Source organism: Hesperophylax consimilis, chromosome 30 (genome assembly GCF_061612785.1).
Source record: "Hesperophylax consimilis isolate HC1 chromosome 30, BYU_Hcon_1.0, whole genome shotgun sequence".
Lineage (NCBI taxonomy): Eukaryota > Metazoa > Arthropoda > Insecta > Trichoptera > Limnephilidae > Hesperophylax > Hesperophylax consimilis.
In genome coordinates this window covers 17,795,081-17,818,418 of record NC_142865.1, presented here as the reverse complement: position 1 = coordinate 17,818,418, position 23,338 = coordinate 17,795,081, and the positions used below count along the sequence as shown (strand labels likewise).

Genomic DNA, 23,338 nt, shown 5'->3' with positions numbered 1-23,338 from the left:
ATGCTAATTTGAGAGTCTCATGTTTCTAAATGTTGTTAACTTTATCTTTCTTTTATTTTTTAACAATGCAATCTTTCTGTTAGTAAACCTAATCTGCTACAATGATGCCGCAATCGCGGGTTTGTCATCTCATATTTGATAATAATGATCTATTACTTTTGCTTGGTAAAGATTTTATTTATTAAAATGGCGTTCAATGTGGTGAATTTAAGTTGACGCAATAATCATTTTGTTACAACCTCACCCAGATATTAAAGTAATTAGACTGTTGAAACGTTGGACATGTGAAAATTGTGAATACTCCACTAATTCTCGCAGGGGAGAAACTGGCTTTGGAATCATATCCTGATGAAAAAGTGTTGGCGGCCTTCGCAAAGTTGGAGTACTCTGATCAAACGGGGAAGCTGGACCTACCTGAAGAGTTGCAACAAATGCTAACTAGGCCATAAAACAAATCCAAAACAAACAGATACTTGGGTTGTGCCTTTTGAAAACTTTCAGAACCGTAGGTCATCATAGCGCACAGAGGAATGGACCCTAAGAAGCGGGCACACCTTACTGCAACAATTACACAGATCATAGGATCTGTGCAGTCACTTTTGCAGATGACATCAAGAAAACAATTCTAGCAACATAAACCACATGACGGACACTTGGTATTGTCCTTTAGTGGGCATTCCCTGGGAGGGTGGCTTGCAGGGGTTATCACAATAACAGTAAAACACCTTTAGTGGGCATTCCCTGGGAGGGTGGCTAGCAGGGGTTATCACAATAACAGTAAAACACCTTTAGTGGGCATTCCCTGGGAGAGTGGCTAGCAGGGATTATCACAATAACAGTAAAACACCTAGAGAAGGACATGCAGTGGCTTCTGCACAAGCCGAGACGGCAGCTCATTTGGTTAGTACAGTCGAAAGGAAAGGGAGAATTTCAATTTATCCTTGGAACCTACGCAGAGTACTTGGCACATAAACAGTAGTTCACTGGCTAAATCAACAAGATACTTGTACCGCACCCTGATAGCAAAGTAATCAGACTGTTTATAAATGATGCGTTAAGAGAAACAGATGGTAACATGCCAGATAACAAATCAACCCCAATAGAGCTGAATAGCGTAAGGTGGGTTGTTTTAACTCCTTTATGTATATATTATTCATTTTGTCACACATGGTAGAAACTGTGCAGAGAGAGAATGCCACACATATCAGTTGACAGTGACTCCGAGACAGCTCCATATGTAAGAATCAAAAATGTGAAACGGCTCTTCACATTGCGGTGCAAGAAAGAAAGAAACACGTTTACCATATTCGTCATCTGCCGTCTGAACACATTGGTAATAGGCGCTCGGGAAACCTAGCGCTTCCAGGAGTGAAACGTTGGACATGTGACAATTGTGAATACTCCACTAATTCTCGCAGGGGAGAAACTGGCTTTGGAATCATATCTTGATGAAAAAGTGTTGGCGTCCTTCGCAAAGTTGGCGCACTCTGATCAAACGGGGAAGCTGGACTGCCCGAAGAGTTGCAACAAATGCTAACTACGCCATAAAAGAAACGGATACTTGGGTTGTGCCTTCTGGAAACTTTCAGAGCTGTAGGTCATCATAGAGCACAGAGGAATGGACCCTACGAAGCGGGCACACCTTACTGCAACAATTACACAGATCATAGGATCTGTGCAGTCACTTTTGCAGATGACATCAAGAAAACAATTCTAGCAACATAAACCACATGACGGACACTTGGTATTGTCCTTTAGTGGGCATTCCCTGGGAGCGTGGCTGGCAGGGGTTATCACAATAACAGTAAAACACTTGAAGAGGGCAGGCAGTGGCTTCTGCAGGAATACTAGCTAAGGCCAGGTGCAGCACACTCTGGCCTTAGACAGCCCGATTTGAAAACAAAAATGTACCTTTGATAAAAGTTTGCTGATGCAAGACGGGCAATTACAAAATCCTCAGAGAAGCATCCACTGGACATGCTGGATTCAGAGCCGCACCCGAGTGAAAAACCTTGGCGATGTTTGGAAAGCTGGTTTACACAAAGCATCGGCCACAACTACGGGACTAGGATATCATCAGGTAAGCTTATTCCGGAAGGCTGGCGACTTCTGATTACCACCAACAATACGGGTTGGTCCAACAATTACTTTGGGGCTGCTTTCACGCACACCGGCTCACAGCAATTAGTAGGATATCGTCAGGTAAGCTTATCCCGGAAGGCTCGCGACTTCTGATCGCGGGCAACAATACGGGTTGGTCCAACGGGTACTTTGGTACAGCTTTTACGCACACCGGCTCGCAGCAAATAGTAGGATATTGTCAGGTAAGCTTATTCCGGAAGGCTGGCCACTTCTGATTGCCCGCTAACAATACCGATTGGTTCAACGACTACTTTGGTGCAGATCTGATACGAATTTTACTTATAACACTCGTGGAGCATATATGGCTAGCTATACATTCAGTCAACACTCCCTGGGGGCATGGCTTGCTCAAATAACTACATTTTCAGTAAAGTATTTAGCCAGTCCACTTAGAAAAGAACCCTTAGATAGGAATTAACGATAGATAGGGATCACGTGAAGACCGTTATTAGATGATTACTACAACAGCACTGAATCATATCAACATTTGCGGCAAGCATCTTGAAAGGATTCATCGCATTAATGATGCTTCCAACTTCCATTTTATTGATGAGCATACCATCAAGTAACTCATACTCTTGCAACTCTGTTACTGGTAAAATGGAATAAGAAGATGGATGAAGTATTAGATTGGGCCAAAATATCAAAGAATTTAAAAAAAAACTTTTAAAGGGTTTAAAGTGGAACAACAATTGTAACACTAGAGTTTACAGAAAAGGTTGACATTTTAAGTACTTTTAGAGTGTTTGCAAAAGACATGCAGCGAGCAAGAGCTCTGTGAAGAGGGTGCGTCTAAGTCTCTGAGAGACTCAACTTCATAACATCCCCCCCATCAGATCGAAAGAAGCATCGATCCTACGCAAAAGATTGTTAAATCTAAACATTTTATGAACTGTTTGTTGTTTACAGTAAGACATGTTGTTACTTTCAGAAAAGGAGAAGATCTCAAGAAATGTACTTATTGCAAACACAAAACAGCAAGAGAATGATATAATTCAGAAATACTTTAACAACAATATTCATTTTGTAAAGATTCATCATCGCGAAAACTCATACGATTCAATAAACGAGCCTGGAATGGGAAAAACAACATCCCTGGCAAGATTGTGCAGACTCAATCGAGACAAATCACAGAATGGGTCTGTGGAGAGCCTGCGCTCTTACGTGTCCACAAACTCATACGAGCCAATAGATGAAGCAAGCTTAAGTAAAACAGAATTCAACTTTGCTATCAAAACTGATGATCCTGGTATGGGAAAATCAACATCTTTGGCAAGATTGTTCAGACTCAATCAAGACAATTCACAGAATGGGTCTGTGGAGAGCCTGCGCTCCTACGTGTCCACAAACTCATACGAACCAATGTCTATCGTCTGAAGCAAGCTTAAGTAAAACCGAATTAAACTTTGCTATCAAAACTGATGATCCTGGTATAGGAAAGTCAACATCCCTGGCAAGATTGTCCAGACTCAATCAAGACAAATCACAGTGTGGGTCTGTGGAGAACTTGCGCTCTTACGTGTCCACAAACTCATACGAGCCAATAGATGAAGCAAGCTTAAGTAAAACAGAATTCAAATTTGATGAGCCTGGAATGGGAAAATCAACATCTCTGGCAAGAATGTCCAGACTCAATCGAGACGCTTCCTCGAGAAAGTTCATCTGCAGTTGAGAATTCAGGCAGATGTCTTCGGACCGCAGCCTGAAAGCTTAGGCCAGTCTCCGGAACTTCTAATTGAGGAATTTGATAGTCAATGGCTGTACAAAAGGTTTATTTAAATAAAACATAAAATTTATTTGCAGCATTGCTAGGAATGGTGGCGACAAAAACTTCTGGGAGAATATATATTTGATGACATAACCACTAAGCATGGTAATATTTTTTCCCGATTTTTTTGATAAATAATTTTTTTTTAATATTTATGCAGTGTCTAAATGGGATGAACAGAAATGGCTCGATAGAACTCATCCAATTTATCCATCTAAATTAAGCGGAGTCCGAGTGCTGCACACAAAAAGTAGTTCACTTTCTAAATCAATGAGATAAGCTACAGGTCAACAAAATACTTCTGCACCCGAAAAACAAGACCACCAGGTTTTTCATGAATGATAAATTACAGATATGGTAGAAACTGTGCTCATAGAATGGCGCACATATCAGTGGACAGTCGCTCCAAGGCAGCTCCGTATCTGAGAATTAAATGCTCTTCACATTGCGGTTTAAGAAAGAAATGAACACATTTGCCACATTCATCCTCAGCCATCTGAACACAGTGGCAGTAGATACTCAGGAAGCCTATATCTCCTTCATTGCACAGCATGACATAAATCATGATGGTCCTGGCATGGGAAAGACAACATCTCTGGCAAGAATTTCCAGACTCAATCAGGATAAATCATAGAGTGGGTCTGTGGAGAACCTGCGCTCCTATGTGTCCACAAACTCATACAAGCCAATAGATGAAGCAAGCTTAAGTAAAACAGAATTCAACTTTGCTATCAAAACTGATGATCCTGGTATGGGAAAATCAACATCTTTGGCAAGATTGTCCAGACTCAATTAAGACAAATCATAGAGTGGGTCTCTGGATAGCCTGCGCCCTTACGTGTCTATGAACTCATACGAACCGATAGACGAAGCAAGCTTAAGTAAAACCGAATTAAACTTTGGTATCATAAGAGATGAGCCTGGAATGGGGAAATCAACATCTCTGGCAAGAATGTCCAGACTCAATCGAGACGCTTCCTCGAGAAAGTTCATCTGCAGTTGAGAATTCAGGCAGATGTCTTCGGACCGCAGCCTGAAAGCTTGCGCCAGTCTCCGGAACTTCTTATTGAGGAATTTGATAGTCAATGGCTGTACAAAAGGTTTATTTAAATAAAATATAAAATTTATTTGCAGCATTGCTAGGAATGGTGGCGACAAAAACTTCTGGAAGATATATTTGACGACCTAACCACCAAACATGGTAATATTTTTTCCCGATTTTTTTGATAAATATTTTTTTTTAAACATTTATGGAGTGTCTAAACGGGACGAACAGAAATGGCTCGATAGAATACATCCAATTATAACATTCATCCACTGCAGTCTGAACAGAGACATGTGGTCAGAAAATGAGAATGCTCAGGATGCCTATATCTCTTTCGTTACACAGCACGACATAAATAACAACACAGCGCTAAATGTGGTTGGTGGGTTCTTGCGATCTGAACACAGTAACAGTAAACGCATCATCCACGAGAAAAGGTATGAGTTTAGATGTAGCGCTTCTAGGAGAGAAACGTTGGATATGTGATTAATCTAAATACAACTCAAATATGCAAAGTCTAAGCATAGTTGCAATAGACACTCAGGAAACCTATATCTCCTTAATTGCACAGTACGATATCACAACATTACGACACAGAACTAATAGTGGTAAGTTGATTCTGATCTAACCAACGTATTCACAGAGGGTTCTTGAAAGGACAAATACAAACCTACAGTTATTAATTAATGGCCAGAGGACAGCAAACTGATGATTAAGTATCGAAAGCGTTTTAGGATGGTCTAATAAGGTCAAGCTAGCAGTTTTCAAGCGCACAATTCCGTGAAAAGTCTTTAGGCCTATTGCTAGAAAATGAATCTTACAGAGATGAACCATGAATTTGAAATCAGATAGATAATGAGACCATTGTGCAGTTCTGTAGGTTGCAAAGACTGCAAAGGGCTGGTCAAGGAAAACAATGTCATATGATAGGATACCCGACTAAATAAAGTTGCATGTTAATTTTTTTAATATATATTCCAATATTATGAAAAACGTGGGACTTTAAAAAACGGAATGTACAAACTTTGACAAAAATGACCAATTATTAATTGCACAAAAAAAATTTAACTTACTTATAAGCGCAATATCTACCGCGAACGAAACTACGAGGTGAGCTAAGATAAGCTATTAATATGTGTATCCACCGGAAACCAAATACTATAAATTCTTCCATGAAGTAGAACGCAGACGAACGATCTCTACAAGTTGTGTAACAACTCTACCGTTCGTGCGATGCGCGGCGACGGGGGTGTAGAAAGCAGCTTAGCTGTAATTTAGCTCGCAACGCTTAGCACTGTACGCTCGTGGTGGAAATCAAAGTATGAAAAAGACTTGTTACGCTGCGAGCTGAGCTAAACTGAATTAGTACGAGCCTAGCTTCGTTAACGGTGGATATAGCGCTTTAGATTATCTCTTCATTAAAAGTTTGTTTCTACCAGTATTTTAATGAAAGGTGCTCCAATTAACAAGCAACAATGATCCATTCGTCAAACGCGCGCCCAACGGATTTGCCGCAAGTGTTCTTGTTGCCAATGGTATGACTTTTGTGTTTCCTCCCTCCTGCAACTTGTCTCATTGCATCCCCAAATATGAGAAACGTATTGAGAGAAACCTCAGCTACTCCAGGGGGTGGAGAGTTCATATTAAAAAAAAAAAAACTTATGTAGATAAGTGTTTTTATTTATTACATTAAATTGATTGTAAATTAATTTCAAAAAAATAATGTCTGTATTAAGAAATAGGTTCGTAATTTATTTTTCAAAGTAATACAATAATAATTAAAGAAATAATCTAAAATTAACTTAATTTAAAAAGATCGAGATTAAAAACCCTTGAAATTAAATTTAAGTCTTCAGTTTTATTTCATAATATTTAGAGAAATTATTTAGGTATTTTTATCCACTATAAAACAGTTTAATGGTATATTTAAGTGAGCCTTTGTGGCCATCTTTTGTGAATGTTGAAATATTTGTAGTTTAATTAAAATCATATGAAATTTTATAATTTAAAAAGCGGTTATTTTAAAATTTAAAAAAATGCGCAAGTCATAAAAAATAAAATAAAATCTTGCTGGTATGTAACAAAGTGTTATGTTATTCTTGTTATGTAACAAAGCATAAGAAATTATCCTTGACTATACCATAATTTGGCTATGGTATCTTTTCATGGTAAAGATATGAAATTCATTTATGTATTACAACTTAGCTGCCTTCAAATAAAAAAAAGCTGTTGTAGTATAAAAAAATCAGACTGTGTAAATATTATTATTACAATGCTTTTCTAATTTCCCTCCACACAGCATCCCCAGAGATGACTAGGGACCTGAAGGAAATAATAACTTCCCTCGGGTCCTTCTGTGTGGATAATGTGAAAAAAAAGTTGATTATTTTGTTATTAAATTATCCAAAAATTATTATAAAGTAAAAAAATGATTTTCAATAATTGTGATTGAAATTTTGATAAACTCAAAATGGATTTGTTTTTGAGAAATATCAAGAATTTATTCACAGAGTAATAAATAATTATTTCTCAAGTCGTATTATTGTCAATCAATCACAGATCGGCACGATTTAAAAAAACATTTTCTCACCATAAAATAGGACTTAATTTGTTAACTTTGTGAACCATGACATATTTTCACAAACTTTCTCTTGCATTTTACAACTCTGTGTAAAAGACAACATTTCACATTTACAAGATCGTCCGCATGCATTTTACAAAAATGTTAAATATAGTTTAAAAAATTATACAAATTTTCCGTGGTAACTTCTATGTTAGCACAAACTTTCACATCATACCGAAACGACGTAGATTTGTGAAATGATCACAATGTAACAAACGATCACAATGTAACAAACGATCACAATGTAACAAATGATCACAATGTAACAAACGATCACAATGTAACAAATGATCACAATGTAACAAATGATCACAATGTAACAAACGATCACAATGTAACAAATGATCACAATGTAACATGTATTATTTAAACAGTTGTGTCAACATATTTCATGTTTTGTGAGTGTCGCAAACCATTTTACAACTTTAACTCAATTACAATAATTGTAACACATCCATGTTTTCAATTAACAAGAACATTTCTAAGACACTTGCGCAAAACAATTAATAAAACTTAATTAATTTCAATAAAAATATTAAATGCATCTTGCTATTACAATAATTAATTTAAACATAAATGATAATTTGTGAAGAACTAACCTATGTTATCTTTGGGTGGTGAAGCATTAATTTAACATTAATTATTGCAAAGTTTGGCGTGGCATTCACCTAACACACGATATACAAAAGATGCTAATGGTATTTAATTTAAAAGAATTATGATCATGATTTGTGTTTTAAAATGTAATTTTCGAATAAAAATACTATTGTAAATGGCTTAGAGATGGTAAAATGTTGAATTATAAAATTTTATGTTAATTTAAAAAAATCATTTATGGTTTTATTTTGTTTTACTTCATTGTAAACAAAAGCAATAAAATTATAAAAATTACTTATTGTGGGTTAATTAATTGTGAATATTGATTGTAATACAAATTAATTAGGATCAGAGGTAAAAAAACGAATACAAACTATCAAAAATATTAATTTCAGTTGAGTTGTCCGTGTAACTTCGGTTAAATGAACTCCAATTTGCTTATATTTGTGTCATTTCTAAAATTAGAACAGATTTGTCACAAATTCAGACTTTTTCTTGTCAGAATCAATCGCTGACCGCGCTCGAAAATACTGCCTGACTCTGAAGCAGCATCGGGCAGTATGTCCGAGCGCGGTCAGCGATTGATTCTGACGACAAAAAGTCTGATTTTGTGACTGTTATAATTTTGGAAGAATAATTTAAAAGATGCCAGATTTAGTCAAAATCGTATTGACAAAGGGTTTTATCGATCGACTGTGCCAAACCCCAACATCTGAATAGCCAGTTACTTCGCAACCTTCTTTTCGAGGTTTGATTTATTCTTTATAAAATGAGTAAAGTAAAAAAATATTTAATAATGCCCATATATTATTGTTTGTGACTAAAAATTATATTTGTTAAAGAAGTTAAATGCAATTATTGTGACGTAGAATTATAGGAGGGAGGAAAAGCAGAAACACGCAAATCATCCCAGAGCTGAGGAAGGAGTCATAAAAACGACTCATTCTCTTGCAGAAATACCAAATTTTGTGCATGTGTTTGGCGTGTCATGCGCCTGTTCCGAAGGGATCAAATGTTATTTTCCGGAGCACGTTTCATTGAAATATCGGTTGGACAAACGCAGCATTCCCATCCGACAAGAGAATTTTTTCATGTATCTAGGGATTGCACATGAAAGGTGGCTATCACACTCAAAATACCCACAAGGTTCCAAACAAAGTACATACACACACAAGTAATCAACTACTCAATATGAACAGAAACTCACCTAGGGATACATAAGTACAGTGGGTCTATTAATGGGACACTGCCACCTCACGCACCTGACACATGCAGCTGTTAGGAGTGAAAAACAAACACTAATACTTGTAGACTGGCGGCTTGCAGCCAGCTTGAGCGGTTGTGCAGCTAACTCCCAAATAAAAACTATGGCGGACAAGGCTCTCAAAAGTTTCAACAGCGCGCAAGACTCGACAGTAAAACAATTCACCAATAGGAGCACTACTCACTGCTTCATATGTGCAGATCTCAGAAAGCACATATGAGATTTTTCTGTGATACTTCTTTGCTTTTGTTTTCGATTTCATTGTGTGAATTATTATTAATATTATTTTAGTATTTAAACAAATTGTTATTGTTCATTTTGAAACAGTTAATTCATTCGCAATAGAAGAAATATAATCTGCATTTTCATGAACTCAATCCTTACAACAGTTGTTACGGCAAGAAATCAGCATTGATACTCTGTCATACAAATATACCAACGACGTGTCAACTTTGGCCGCCTCTGAACTCTGTCATACAAAATTTGACCGCTTGTGAGAATATTTATCACAATGCTGACCTCTACCAAAAAATCTCTTAAATAAAGTTGTATTTCATAAGAAATATGGATAATAAAGAATGTACGATTTTTAAAGGAGTTAATTCACTAAACGGATGGCGCACATACGAATACATCCATGGGTAGTGAATGACACCACGACAACTGTAACGTGGGGTAACTTTTAAATTGAGTTTTCATGATTTTTTTTTATAAACTTTCCAATAGCCTTGTTAAACGAAAATTTGGTTCCGTATTGTACTTCATAATATCTTAAAAAATCTGAGTTTGTTATGTAACAGCCAAAAGGTTAAATCGATCATTTATCTGCGTATATATTTCATAGTCAAAGGTATTAATTTTTGGGTTATTATGCCGTGTTGCACTTCCTTCTTCTTTAGCCAACATTTCGAACAGCATTTCAGATCACCTGATCTGATGATGGACAGTGTAATGCCGTCCGAAATGTTAACTAAAGAACGAGGAAGCGCAACACGGCATAACAACCCAAAAAATAAATCACGACAATGTGTATACATTTCGTTAACATGAAAACTGGTATCTCACAAATTTAATGTAGAAAGGATATATTGAAACCAATGAACCGAAAACTCCCCATTTCGATTTGAAATATAAAATGACGTGGCTAATTACCGTGAGACTTTCAGACTCCTAGGGCCCAGAAAGGTCATTAAAATTATTTATCAGCATGCGATATTCGAATTTTTTTGATGAATTTAATTTTTCATCGGAAGTAAGGCAAAAATGAGCTTACTTCTGACAAATGGATACGCCCATAACATACTTCTATCTGTTTATGTCATAATTTCTATTAAACTGCCTGTAACACATCTCACATGCCGCGTAAACACTCACAATTGTGAATCAACTAACTATAGATAGGATGATTCTATTGAGACGAAGTTAATCAACAAAATTGAAGTGCGCATATATCAGCGTGGTGGCGGTGTCAGTATCAGTGTAGGTATTCGGTGTAGCCCTGCGCGCCGGTGAATATGACGTCTATCCAGATCCTGGCCGCCTGTCCCGAGGGCGCCATGAGATAGTAGTGGCGCTGGCGAGTCTTTATGACGAAGGTGGTCAGAGGTGCCGGGGACTTGGATACGTTGAGATGGTCAAGGTATACCTCTTCAATTACCTGCGGAAGAATGACTCAATTAGATATTACTTCAAAGATCAAACCGCAAACACTTCAAGAACTTCAGATTAGAGGTTCATTAATTAATTAGTTCAATTAAATGAGTGCTCACAATCATTTAAATAAACTTTTAAAAAATCAACCCGTAAAAAAACAATATTTTTTCATTTCTATTTTTCACATAGTTAAACAGATATATTTTGTGGTTCGACTGAGGTTGAACCTTTCTCTCCATGGACTGGAGTCAACACTGCCAACACCTAAAAGCTAGATCCTAATTGGATAGTACCGACATTTATTTGGTATTTTAACTGCTTTAAATACTTGCTTATTAACCCTCCAGCGTTTGACGGTCATATATGACCGGGCGTACATATTATATAAAAGTATTTTTATATTTTTTTCTATAAAGGTTTTTTTATCATGTGGAAATACTTAATTTTTTGGCATTAGAAAGAGAAATAATAATTCTTTCTAGTTTGCCTCAAATATTTATGCAGGAATCCATTAATAAAATTCTAAAAATAGCCAAAATGTATAATTCATATTTAGCCCTGCTATCGTAACAATCGGTTTAACTTTTTTAAATTTATTTTTTATTACATGAACAAGTTAAAGGTGAAGGTACAGTTTACTTACAAATTTCCCAAACAAAACAAATGTGTTTTCGAAATATCGAGTTCTCTCAATTTTTCTATGATTAGAGTAAAAATTTGGTTAGCATTTTTGACAACATTTATCACATATTAAAATTTTATTATTTGGAAATAGTAATCTTTATTTCAAATGCATACACCGAAAAGATAATTTTGTCTAGTTTCTAAAACAGTGTTTGTTTTTCCGGAAAATTAAAAAATAAGATCTATGCATTTGAAATACACAGAAAACATTGTAAACTGAACAGAAGCGATGAAAGGGTTAAATATAATTTCATCCAATTTCAGAAAAATGTGTGTGTGCATGAGTGCCAACAAAAGTAGATAGAATAAATTGTCATCAACAACGGGACTATCTGCCGAGTTTCAGCTCGATTGGATGTCGGAAAGTGGGTTAATTTCCACTTCCAAGACTCCACTTCAATCATTCAATCAAGAAAACAAAATCAAATTCTAATAGATACATTCAAAAATGATATCATCTTCCCAAATTCTTTCCTCGAAGATTTTATTGCCATTCACCTTAACCTAACTACATACCCCAAATGGGATTACTATTATAGTCTTGTTGGTTACGGGCAGTTGGGATTTAAAATTTATGCTGTGACGTCTATAAATGTAATAAAGTGGTTTAAAACAAAGTTATTCTTTAATTTGTGTAAAATTTATGCATTTTCAAAGAAACTACAAAAAAAAAATTTATAACAAACTAACCAACCATCACGCCGGTTCTACACAGAGAGGTCATTATACTCTTCTCTCCTCTCATACATACTCTTCTGTTATTCTCCGCTATGACTCTTGACACGCAACTCAAGTATTTGGTTCACGTGACTGTGCCGTATCTTCCTTGGATGTCCCCGACTTCAACCATTCATATTCGCACCATATCACATCCTTACACTCGCTTTCTTCGTTCATTTGTCCTACTACATGCCCAAATAATCAAAGCATCCCTTTCTTAACCTTGCTTATTACACTTACATCAACCTTGTATTCTTTGCGAATCGACACATTTCTCGCACAATCATCAAGGTTTTAGCACACACGCCTCAGGGATCGAATTTCTACAGCATTATATATTCAAATTAATTTTAGAAGGTCAAATTGTGAAATAAAATTATGAGCCAAGTCAACACCTTGGGATATCGATCGCGTCGAGGGCGTCAAACATCTACAAATATTATATAACAAATAGTTCTAGGCCAAGTCAAACAAGCTTATCTACAAATACACACACCAACGTGGCTATTTGTAGATAACGTTGTTTGTCTTTGAGCCCTCGGAATGAGACTAAATAAATAATACGAAAATTACCTGGAAGTAAGCTCCTCCTCTAGGTTTCTTTTCATTCTTGTCTGAGTAGTAGATCAGGGTTTTGGTAGAGCGTTCAAACACAAACCAACTGCAATACAAAACAACACAGATTAGTCAAATACAGTTGAACCTCTTTCTAACCTATTGTTAAGGGACCTATTGAAAAAAGTCATATTCATACTTTAATATTGAATATTCTGAAAAAAGCTACATATTTCACGTACAGATGATGTCTGGGGGTAAAGTGCGCTAACTTCGGGAGGTGATTCTACATGATGGTAGAAGTAAAAAATATAAATAACACTTTTTTCCTATACAAACAAAGTTTACCTCCTATTGAGCAGTAGATTACTAAGAGCACTGTATCATAAGTAGACATCAGATTAAATAAATTCAAAGGACAGTGAAAGAGAGGTTTGTGGCAGTTCATCCTCTCTGCCTACCCCTTCGGAGAAACGTCCTGATGGTAAGATAGCTCCTCAGACAAATTCTGTCAAAAGGTCAGAGTATTTCCGCTTAAAATAAATGGAATATTTCTGAATGTATTCGAAAACTGTTTTTGATAGGTGATTAAATGTGCGTTATGTTTTAAAATTTTATTATTAGAAAAAACTTTATATTTTAAATATTTAATTTTGAATGTAAACATTAGAAAAAAAAAAAAAAATTGGCTTACTACGTATTTTGGAACTAAAATTACTGTTAGACAACTGTATTACAAACGTTAATGTCATCTCATATTATGTAATTTCATACAAAAAATTATTATTTTTTGGAATAACTTAATGAGTAAAACCTCAAATTGTAAGATCTAATTATTAAAGATAATAGCGATTCTCAAATGAAAATTTGAAACAGAAAACTCAACAAAAATACATGCACGTCTGGGTTTTTTCAGATTTTTCTGTTTCAAATTTTCATTTGAGAATCGCTAATATTATAAAAAAATACAGGTCCATCTGGGTTTTTTAGGTTTTACTGTTTCAAATTTTCGTTTGAGAATCGCTAATATTATCTTCAACAATTAAAAATAATTAATAAAAAAATTCAGTAAGGATGTGTTGTTTCATACAATTTGAACAATTCATCAAAGTTCATTTTCGGGTTTTGTGAATGTCCCATTCAAGCTCTTGTTATTATATCATTACATATAGGCCAGTTACTTGACAGAACTGAAATAATAACAGAACTTAAAAATGTACTTTGAAATTTGAAGAATTGTTCAAATTCTCTGAAACAACCCGTCCTTAGACTCAAAAGGATTTTTTAAATTGCAGTCGGAGCCTTTGGTTTCATAAAGGTGCACATTTTAATTATACTGTAGTTAACATCTAGATTTGAACATAAAGCATGGTGTTTTTTCTTTCTAACACCATTTAGATCATATTTCTCACAACAGTGAGGGAAAACGATTTCTGTGAGAAAATATCAGTTGTTCCCAAAAGCCAATAAATTAGCCGGAAGCGTTAGTTACTCTGTTTTAAAGAAAGACGATAATGTTGCAAAAATCATTATGGTAGCATGAAGTAATTACCGTTTGGACCAGCCGTGGAACTTGGCTCCCAGCTTGTGCAGATATCCTCGACATGAAGTAGAGTCTATGATGATGTGAGGACAGAGGTCCACTTGGTGACCTGGAAAAATAAAACAAACAATTAATACTACACATAATCAAACAAAAAAAATAAACTTTTTAATTTGACAGCATTTAACACTGCGTAGCGAATAGGGCTTTCAAATACTAGGAAGTTTTTCAGAACTGGAATCACGGTTCCAGCATTTTTCAAACCCAGGATAACAAACTTAATTAACTAAATTCCACTAATATAAAAGTAGCTGTACAAAAGAAAAGAAGACATAATAAAATTTTAAAAACTCACTACATATTTTGAGACATAAAATGCGGCCCCTTAATAAGATCGTTTCTCACATACCAAGAAAACCGTTTAGACTCCATTCTGGCAGGTGGTATTATGGTAATGAACTAAGAGTCAGGAGGAACGTGCGCACCTTGCCACACATTTCTTCAGACTGATTTGTAATGGTTCGAAAACTATTCATTTATATGTTCGTGTTGGTTATCTCCGTCACCATAGATTGTTTAATCTCTCGGCCTGCGGGAATAACTTACCGATGGTGGGGAGAGCTATCTTGTTTGAATAGAACGATATTGATAAAGCTGTGGTGACATGGAATATGTCTTATCTTATTTTCCCCCTTTTTATAATCCATTTGAAGCAATACATTGGACCGCACCCGATATAGTACAAAATGTTTTCACTAGGAAAGAAATAATAAGGTAATGTTGGTGAATGTGGCACCGATTTCTTTCAGCGATGTTAGCTCCACCAATATTAACATTATATATTAAATTCTTGGTGTAAAATATAGTACGCCTCTTTAACTAATACAAAAACTAGATAACTAATCACCAAAGTGAAAAATAGAAACAAGAAAAATAAAAACAAGAAGAAAACAAATGGGTAAATGCCATATCATCCCTGGGGAATATGGCACCACTAACATGAGTAATATGGCACAATAACGTGGGTAATATGGCACAATAACGTGGGTAATATGGCACAATAACCTGGGTAATATGGCACAATAACGTGGGTAATATGGCACAATAACGTGGGTAATGTGGCACAACTAACGTGGGTAATATGGCACCAGTAAAAACAATTCAACAAAAGTCAATTACGTAACACAGTGCCTTTTTTTATCAATAATCAAAAGGTGTTTTCAAAGAAATAATGACCTTTATACCTACATTGAAAGCTCAAATATTTTAATTTTAACGGTACCGTTTTAAATAAACGAATTTTAAAATTCATTTTAAACAAATTATTTCATAAGCCGTCATAGAGGCTACATTCATGAAATAAACTGTAGAATCTACAGTAATATTAGCGCAAGTGATTCTGAGAAATGTGGAGATCCGCAAAGAGTGCAAGGCGGATGTAAGCGTAATGATTAAGATTAAGAAAGGGACGCTTAGACGGTTTGGGCAGGCAGAGCGAATGAGCGAAGAAAGGAGTAGAAGTCGGGGACTCCCGAGGAAGACATGGCACGATCAAGTGAATCAGATACTCGAGTCGGGCTATGTCAAGAGTCAGAATAATAGAAGAGTATGTATGAGACGATGTATGATGAGGGGAAACGGCGCGATGGTTAGTTAGTTATTCTGATTTTTTTCCTTTATACATGAAGCAGAAGGGTTAAAATTCCATTATTCGTGGATGTACTAAGGCTCACAGATGTGCGCAAGCGCCAAACACGGTCGTAAATAGTGAGCACACGTGTGCACGAAAAACAGTCCCCTGGTTAATAGAGAAGCTTTGTTGTGGCTCATATAAAACTAGCATGTTTTTTTTCACTCACACTGTTCTTTAAAAACATATTAAAATCGCATTTTTTTAAAAGGGAATAAAATAATTGAAGATACTAGAATGATGATGTCACATACAACCTCTGGCTAGGACTATTATACGAATTATTAACTATTATTATAACAGACCTTTTGGGCCAGTCCATTTCCTATTGACTGGGCTAAAAATTGTCTACACTTGTCAATAAGAATAGTCATTTTTATCTCTAAACAGAAATACATGGGATCCTGGAGGAAAACACATTTTTAAATGCGTCATAGGGCTGAAAATAAATTACTTAAGTACCACGGTTACGTTGCGCAAATAAATCAAGCTTGGGAAAGCTACACGACACATGCACGGTGATAAGTATCTTATCCAAGATAAGTAATTGTAGAAATATATGGGAACTGGTACATTATTTGTTCACTATAATATATTAATTTAAATGCTACACCAAAACTCAAGAGCTAGTTCACGGCATTGGCGTTGAAATTCTTGTAATATATACATAGTGTAAAGAAAATCATGGCAATCACATAGAGAACCCATTTTAACTCTTGACATGCCAAGATGCCAAACAAAATGTCTGTAACCAAGTGGGTCGGTCTTCCGACGACCTCGTGCATTTTTCTGTCTTATGGGCTTTTAAACTATAGAAATCCCAATTATTAATGGTAACTTATGTATTTGCGCAGGAATACGTAAAATACTAAAATGATATGTCAAGTAATTAAGCTAATATAAGAAAGATAGTAATTTTGGGTACTACCTACTCCCCCACTTGGCTGCGGCATAGTTAAGACATCAATTGGCTGAAACTAATCCCTTAATGAATGATAAAAATAAAATTGATTGATAAATTCCACGTTCTAGCTTGATTTATTCAAAAACAAAAGCTGAAATCAAAAAGTTAAAACACAAAATTTATTCCAAATGTGATGTAAATTTATCAGTTTCCCGTTTGTACTAAGAGTTAATGGACACATTACTTTTATAATTTTTAAATTTGGATAGGCAGATAATGGAAATTACACTTTGTTTCGAGAAACAACTGAGTTTGGGTTAATTAATGATGTTTAGATAGTTAAGCAGATGGATGTACCTAAATAATTATTAAATAATCAAGAAAATGAATATTTGTCTGATGTCACACATTTTACGATGCAGACTCCTTTAAGGCTTGTCTCGCACGATGATAAGATTTTTAATCACCGCACACGTGTCATATTGCCAGTTCAAGGTTGAATTATTCGCACGACAAAACTGTGGGACCTTAGTAATTAATTCTCGGCGCTATGACGCCTTATAATATTTCTGTTTTGATATAAGAATAATTGCTCCCCATTAACACATGTAGAAACTGTATTTTAACCCAATAAATACGCAAACAACTGGCCCAACCAGTCAGTTGTCAGACGACATTCGCGAAGTTGTGTTTCATTGCAAATCCTTACCCAAGGTACCCCCGAGAGGAAACCGGCATTTTACAGTCAATGTCACTGGCATAGGTGTCCAGTACATAAGTCATTTATGTGTGTTTAATTATAATGTGGATTGAGCCACATTTTTACTCCATCGAAATTTATTTATTTAAGAAATTTGTCAGAAAACTGTCTCTTCACTTCATATTTCGTTTATACAATAAATAAAAAAGGTTGACTGTCGGGATCGATGGCCACGCTTAAGGTGAAGCACTACGTAGTCAAACAGTGTGTTTTTGATTTGAAAATTTTAATTAAATACTGATACTAATCGAGCATTATCAAGTCTTTTTATAAGCTCGGAAAAAATTAAGTATTAGGCCTATAAAAACTGCTTTAAAATTCAATATCTCTTACTTACGAATCCATTTTCGGTTATGGTTTTAATGTATACTGTGGCATTTTAAGTTCTTTGGAAAATTATCGTAAAACATTTAAATATTCGGGCATAAATCAAAACAGGCGGCTAGTATTAAAATAAACCTTATCACTATCTACATGAGGAGTGATTTTGTTAGCGGCCCGATTCCAAATGTAACACAACATGGTGCAGTGCCTTAATACGAATATTTTTTTAAATAAAACCTTTTGATTCACCTTAGTTACTATAATAGGCAACTACTTGCATTTAGCACAACGGAAAATATTGCATTCTAATTTTCAATTACTTAAAATAAAAAATTTGTTTTCATCGTATGGGATGACGCCATTGACAATAATTTATGTCCATGACATTTTCTTATGTTGGTATTAATGATACTACACGAGGGGCTAGATCATAGCAGATTTCAAAGGGGGTGGGGTCTCACCATATAATCCCACACAGACCTGTCACACCTAAAAAGATGATGTATTATAAGTGTGGGCGTGGCGACAATATGCGCTGTGACCTGCTAGCCAGGCTATACTTGAAAATTATGTAATCTCCTCTCCTACCTACTGCAGGAGAACGGGTCAGAACAATTTACAGAGAGCCGCGGCTGTCATCTATCAAAGTGACAGATCACATCCAAAGTAATGATACTACGCGGCAATTCCCCAATTGATCTGATCCCCTCTCCCGAGTAATATTATAGCGTAATGTGTCACCCCAACATATAATACGTATATCGTCGCTGTTCTGACTCAACCTCGTATCTACAAAAACAGTTTTTTACAGGAGACAAAAAAAACTACCTTTATCCACCGTTTCAACTTTATTTAAAGTTTTTTATTTTTTTTAAATTACTTTAGTTTATTTAAAACTCAATAATTAAGTTAATAAAATACCAAATACTGTGGCACATTTTAGTTTTCATAATTTTAGTGAGATACGAGTTTGCAGAATGTATAATTTGCTTTCAGTGATTACTTACGAGGTTGCTGCATTGAAATTATATAAGTGTTAGATATTTTTAAAAACATTTATTAGTGAATAAGGTATAAAAGATTTCACATAAGACCTTGAAGAATATAAAAGTAAAAAAATAGATTTTAATATAACAATAAATTTGTTCAACAAAAGAAATCTTGGGTTAAAATTGTTCACCCTTAATTATTTGAATGAACCAAATTATCATAAAATGTATGATAATCTCTGTGTATAACATCTTTGAGGGATTGTAGATCTCTGAATTTTCTCAGTTTAATTGGTACTGGCCCCGATAACAAGGGCTTTACTAATACTTCTTCAGGAACATGGCTTTGACGACGCGAGAGACATTGCCAATCTTCTTTAAATGACAATTGAAGACCATCAGCAAGACTGTATTTTATAGCTCGTATGTCCACAACACGCGGCTCTCCTACTCTTGCTCCAGGTCTTTCAGATTTGTAATAGGTTATATTGGAATAATCTTATATTTCACCTGATACGGCTTATTAATCCTAGATTCCTTAATAATTTGGACAAAATTGGATGTTGCATGTAATTCTTTGTTTTTTTGCGGGTTTCAATGGTAGCGTGTACAGAATCGCATTCCATTTGTGTATGTCCTCTCACGAGGTATTTTTGTAAGATAGTGACATTATAATTTTTGGAATAATGTAAAAGAGCATTAGACAGTATAACATTGCGATTCTGCGCTGCACAACCATCACAAAAAAATACTATCGGTACATTTTTGTTAGTAATATGGTTCTCAACGTAATCTAGTATGCACGAAGATAATATTTTGGCATCCATTCCTCCTTCTCCTTCATGCCAAACATAGCAGGTGACATTTGATGTTACAACATCATAAATTGTAAACTGGTGACAAGCCAGTTTCTGTTTAAAATATAAAGATCCTGCAGGTAAGGATGGTACAAGCTGGACAGCTTGAACATCGACAGTAAACATGTTCTGAAGTCCGGCAATCGCCATTTCCTTGTCCCTTCGTTTTTCATCTCTGGCCAAGTTCTTTTCTGCAATGTGTTGTGCAAAAGCTTCAGAAGAAACAAATCCTAATTTATGTGAAAAACACGTGTCGCACTGGTCCTTACGTGGCTGAAATATTCCAAGTTGCATGGCATCGACTTGTTTCCGGAATAAATTATATCCTCCTTTCTCCTCAGAAGGTTTATCATTATCAGAAAAATACATTTCAAATGGTCTGTATACATCTTTAACTGATGCATACGTCATCTCTAAATATTGCTTCGAAGAGCTCTCTCTGCAATAGTGAGAAGGCAGTTTTGGCAGCTTACTTAAAAAGTATTTGATATGCTCTACCTTCGAAGCCTTCTTTTTATTAATGCGTTCAACACTTTTAACTTCAGAAATTATACCATGACTGTTTCTTTTTTTTACCCAGTTAAGAACAGTCCACTCTCCTAGCGACAAAGTAGACAAAAACATCCGTTTGCAGACAGGCACACGTGCATTTTCATTTTTTAAATAGTATTTAAGGGTGTTTTCCCGTCGTGATAGTACTTCGTTAGTTTTTCGTTGAACTGGAACTTTTTCTACCAGTGCGTTCACATACGCTTTTCTTTGTGGCCACGTCATGAACTCCCGGAAGGAATTACAAATACTCTGCCTTTCACTGTTACTGATAACATCACACTGCCTTAAATGTTTACTGCGAGTGCATTTCAAACTATCGCACCTGGGTTTTAAAGCACGAGCTTGACGGACTATTTTATTACGAGGTTTTCCTCTGGCTGCCTTTTTCCTTTCAATGCTCTCATACTCATGTCCAATTTCTCTGGCTTTTATTAGTTTATTTCGCTTCCAGGCAGCAGGTTTTCCTAAACCTTTTCGTGCTCGACTCTTCTCAACCTCAACTTCATTGCGAGTTTCAATTAATAAACCTGATGCTTCGTCCAGGTAATAAGTTACTGTGTTTTCATCAATGTCGGCAAGGAATGCTAGACCAACTTCACTGGAAGACTGATTCATTATTGAAACATTGTCTGTTTCTGCAGATGAATAAAATAAACCTGATGCTTCGTCCAGGTAATAAGTTACTGTGTTTTCATCAATGTCGGCAAGGAATGCTAGACCAACTTCAATGGAAGACTGATTCATTATTGAAACATTGTCTGTTTCTGCAGATGAATAAAATAAACCTGATGCTTCGTCCAGGTAATAAGTTACTGTGTTTTCATCAATGTCGGCAAGGAATGCTAGACCAACTTCAATGGAAGACTGATTCATTATTGAAACATTGTCTGTTTCTGCAGATGAATAAAATAAACCGGTAACTTCGTTTAAAATTCCTCCCTCGATCATCTCATGTTGATTATTTTGTCTTGACTCGACTGCCTGCTCCATAACAGTTTCACAGAAATCTTTATCCAAAATTATTTCGCTATTCATCATCAACTCCCGTTCATCAGCTTGTCTTGACGAAGATGGTTGATTCATTAGGGAAAGGCACTCAATAGAATCCGGATTATGTGGTATACTCGAATTGTTCATTGCTAGTTGCATTAACGGGTACTCCTTGTATTGTTTCGTTTCATTTTCTGTAGGAAAGTTCATGGTTAAATTGATTGCATGTATAAGTTAAACTTATATTTAGTAAATATTTAAATTAAAATAAGCAAGTTCTCACAAATTTGCAATTGAATTTTTGATAATATGTGAGGTTAAGTACTGGCTATAATATATTGTCATTATTACAGAATGCTCTTTAAATATTATGATTAAAATTAAAACAACTTACTCTATACAATGTATATTCACTAATAAAAAACCTTCACTATGTTTAACTTCAAATAACTATTATAAACACACAAAATCAACAGTGGATGTTTACAAGACTCGACCTGTCACGCGTAGATACGAGAATGCTGCGCTAACTTCAGAGTGCTTCAGACACTATTCGCACGACAAAACAGATCGCAAACTCGTATCTTGTGATACGAGTTTGCTGCATTCGACAAACCAGATACGAGTTTGAGTTTTATCAATATAACTAATAAATAATATTTTTAAGGAAGATACGTGTTTGTGCATTAAATGCGCAAGAAAAATGCGCAGATGTTCATAATTTTATCTTAAAAATGCAAAAACTGTAGATACGAGGTTGAGTCAGAGCAGCGACGATATGCCACGCCCTAATTATGCGCGCATAATATAGCGTTATGTGTCTAAGGCTTCATGCGGATAAGATAAATAATGATGCGTAATTTTGTTTACATAAAATTAGCGATAAGAAACAAATATTCTTTTACTGCACCAGTCATATAAAGGACGCAATCGGAATAAAAAAATGTAAAATAATATAATGTAAACAAACCTTTAATCAGAATCACTTCATAGACAAGCCAAGGCAGTGGTATCATGTTGGATTTTAATTACAATAATTTCAGAGTCGACACCAGGCACCAGAATCATCAAACTTCTAATTAAAATTACTTGAGAGTTGAACTGGTGCACTGGTGTTGGGTTTCATCGTCATCATTGAAGTCGGAAATTGAAGGTTGGACATCTTCACCGTACGGGTTGTACATCTTACCGGCCATTGTGAAAAATGCGTGGACGCGATCTTTATTTTTGGGAAGGGATCTCTTCCAGAGAAATTCACAAAGATATCCCTCATAATGTGCCTGTCTCCTTCCAAATCTAGGCACACTTCCTCTCACTTCCCTCCAAAATCGCTCGATATCTTGAGTGTGATCGCCCGTCTCCCGATCCAAATGTAAACTCTGACTGACGCTTAAATCAACGAAGCCTTCGTGTTCGAGGCAGTTGTAGGCTTTCCAACAATCCAATATGATGGTGGTTCCCGGCAATATGTACTCATTAATTACTTTTACAAGAGTTTCCCTTGAACGTTCTTCCACTGCACAGACAAACATTTTTTTCGATTGACGCTCAAAACCGCCGAGCATCCACTTTCTGTCAATTTTTTGTCCTTTAATGTGCTTTTTATTGCCAATTTTAGCCTCGTCAATCTCCACTGTGATACCGACACCTCCAATTTTTTGTTTCATCTTGTGGCACC

At 35.7% G+C, this 23,338-nt stretch overlaps 1 protein-coding gene across 1 annotated transcript; it reads right to left on the bottom strand.

The window, feature by feature from the left end:
- Positions 1-6,705: 6,705 nt before the first annotated feature.
- LOC149409713 (pleckstrin homology-like domain family B member 1) lies at positions 6,706-22,799 on the bottom strand. Its single transcript, XM_089649702.1, has 4 exons — positions 22,631-22,799; positions 14,604-14,703; positions 13,070-13,157; positions 6,706-11,096 (listed from the first exon to the last, which is right to left on the bottom strand). The coding sequence occupies exons 1-4, from the start codon at positions 22,674-22,676 to the stop codon at positions 10,914-10,916; spliced, it is 417 nt and encodes a 138-aa protein (XP_089505828.1). The 5' UTR covers positions 22,677-22,799; the 3' UTR covers positions 6,706-10,913.
- Between the last annotated feature and the right edge of the window lie 539 nt (positions 22,800-23,338).

Coding starts and splice junctions, on each gene's coding strand:
- LOC149409713 (XM_089649702.1), bottom strand. CDS start 22,676: ATGATACCACTGCCTTGGCTTGTCTATGAAGTGATTCTGATTAAAG. Junction 14,704..22,630: donor TGAAGTGATTCTGATTAAAG/GTTTGTTTACAT, acceptor TTATTTTTCCAG/GTCACCAAGTGGACCTCTGT. Junction 11,097..13,069: donor GAGGAGGAGCTTACTTCCAG/GTAATTTTCGTA, acceptor ATTCTTCCGCAG/GTAATTGAAGAGGTATACCT.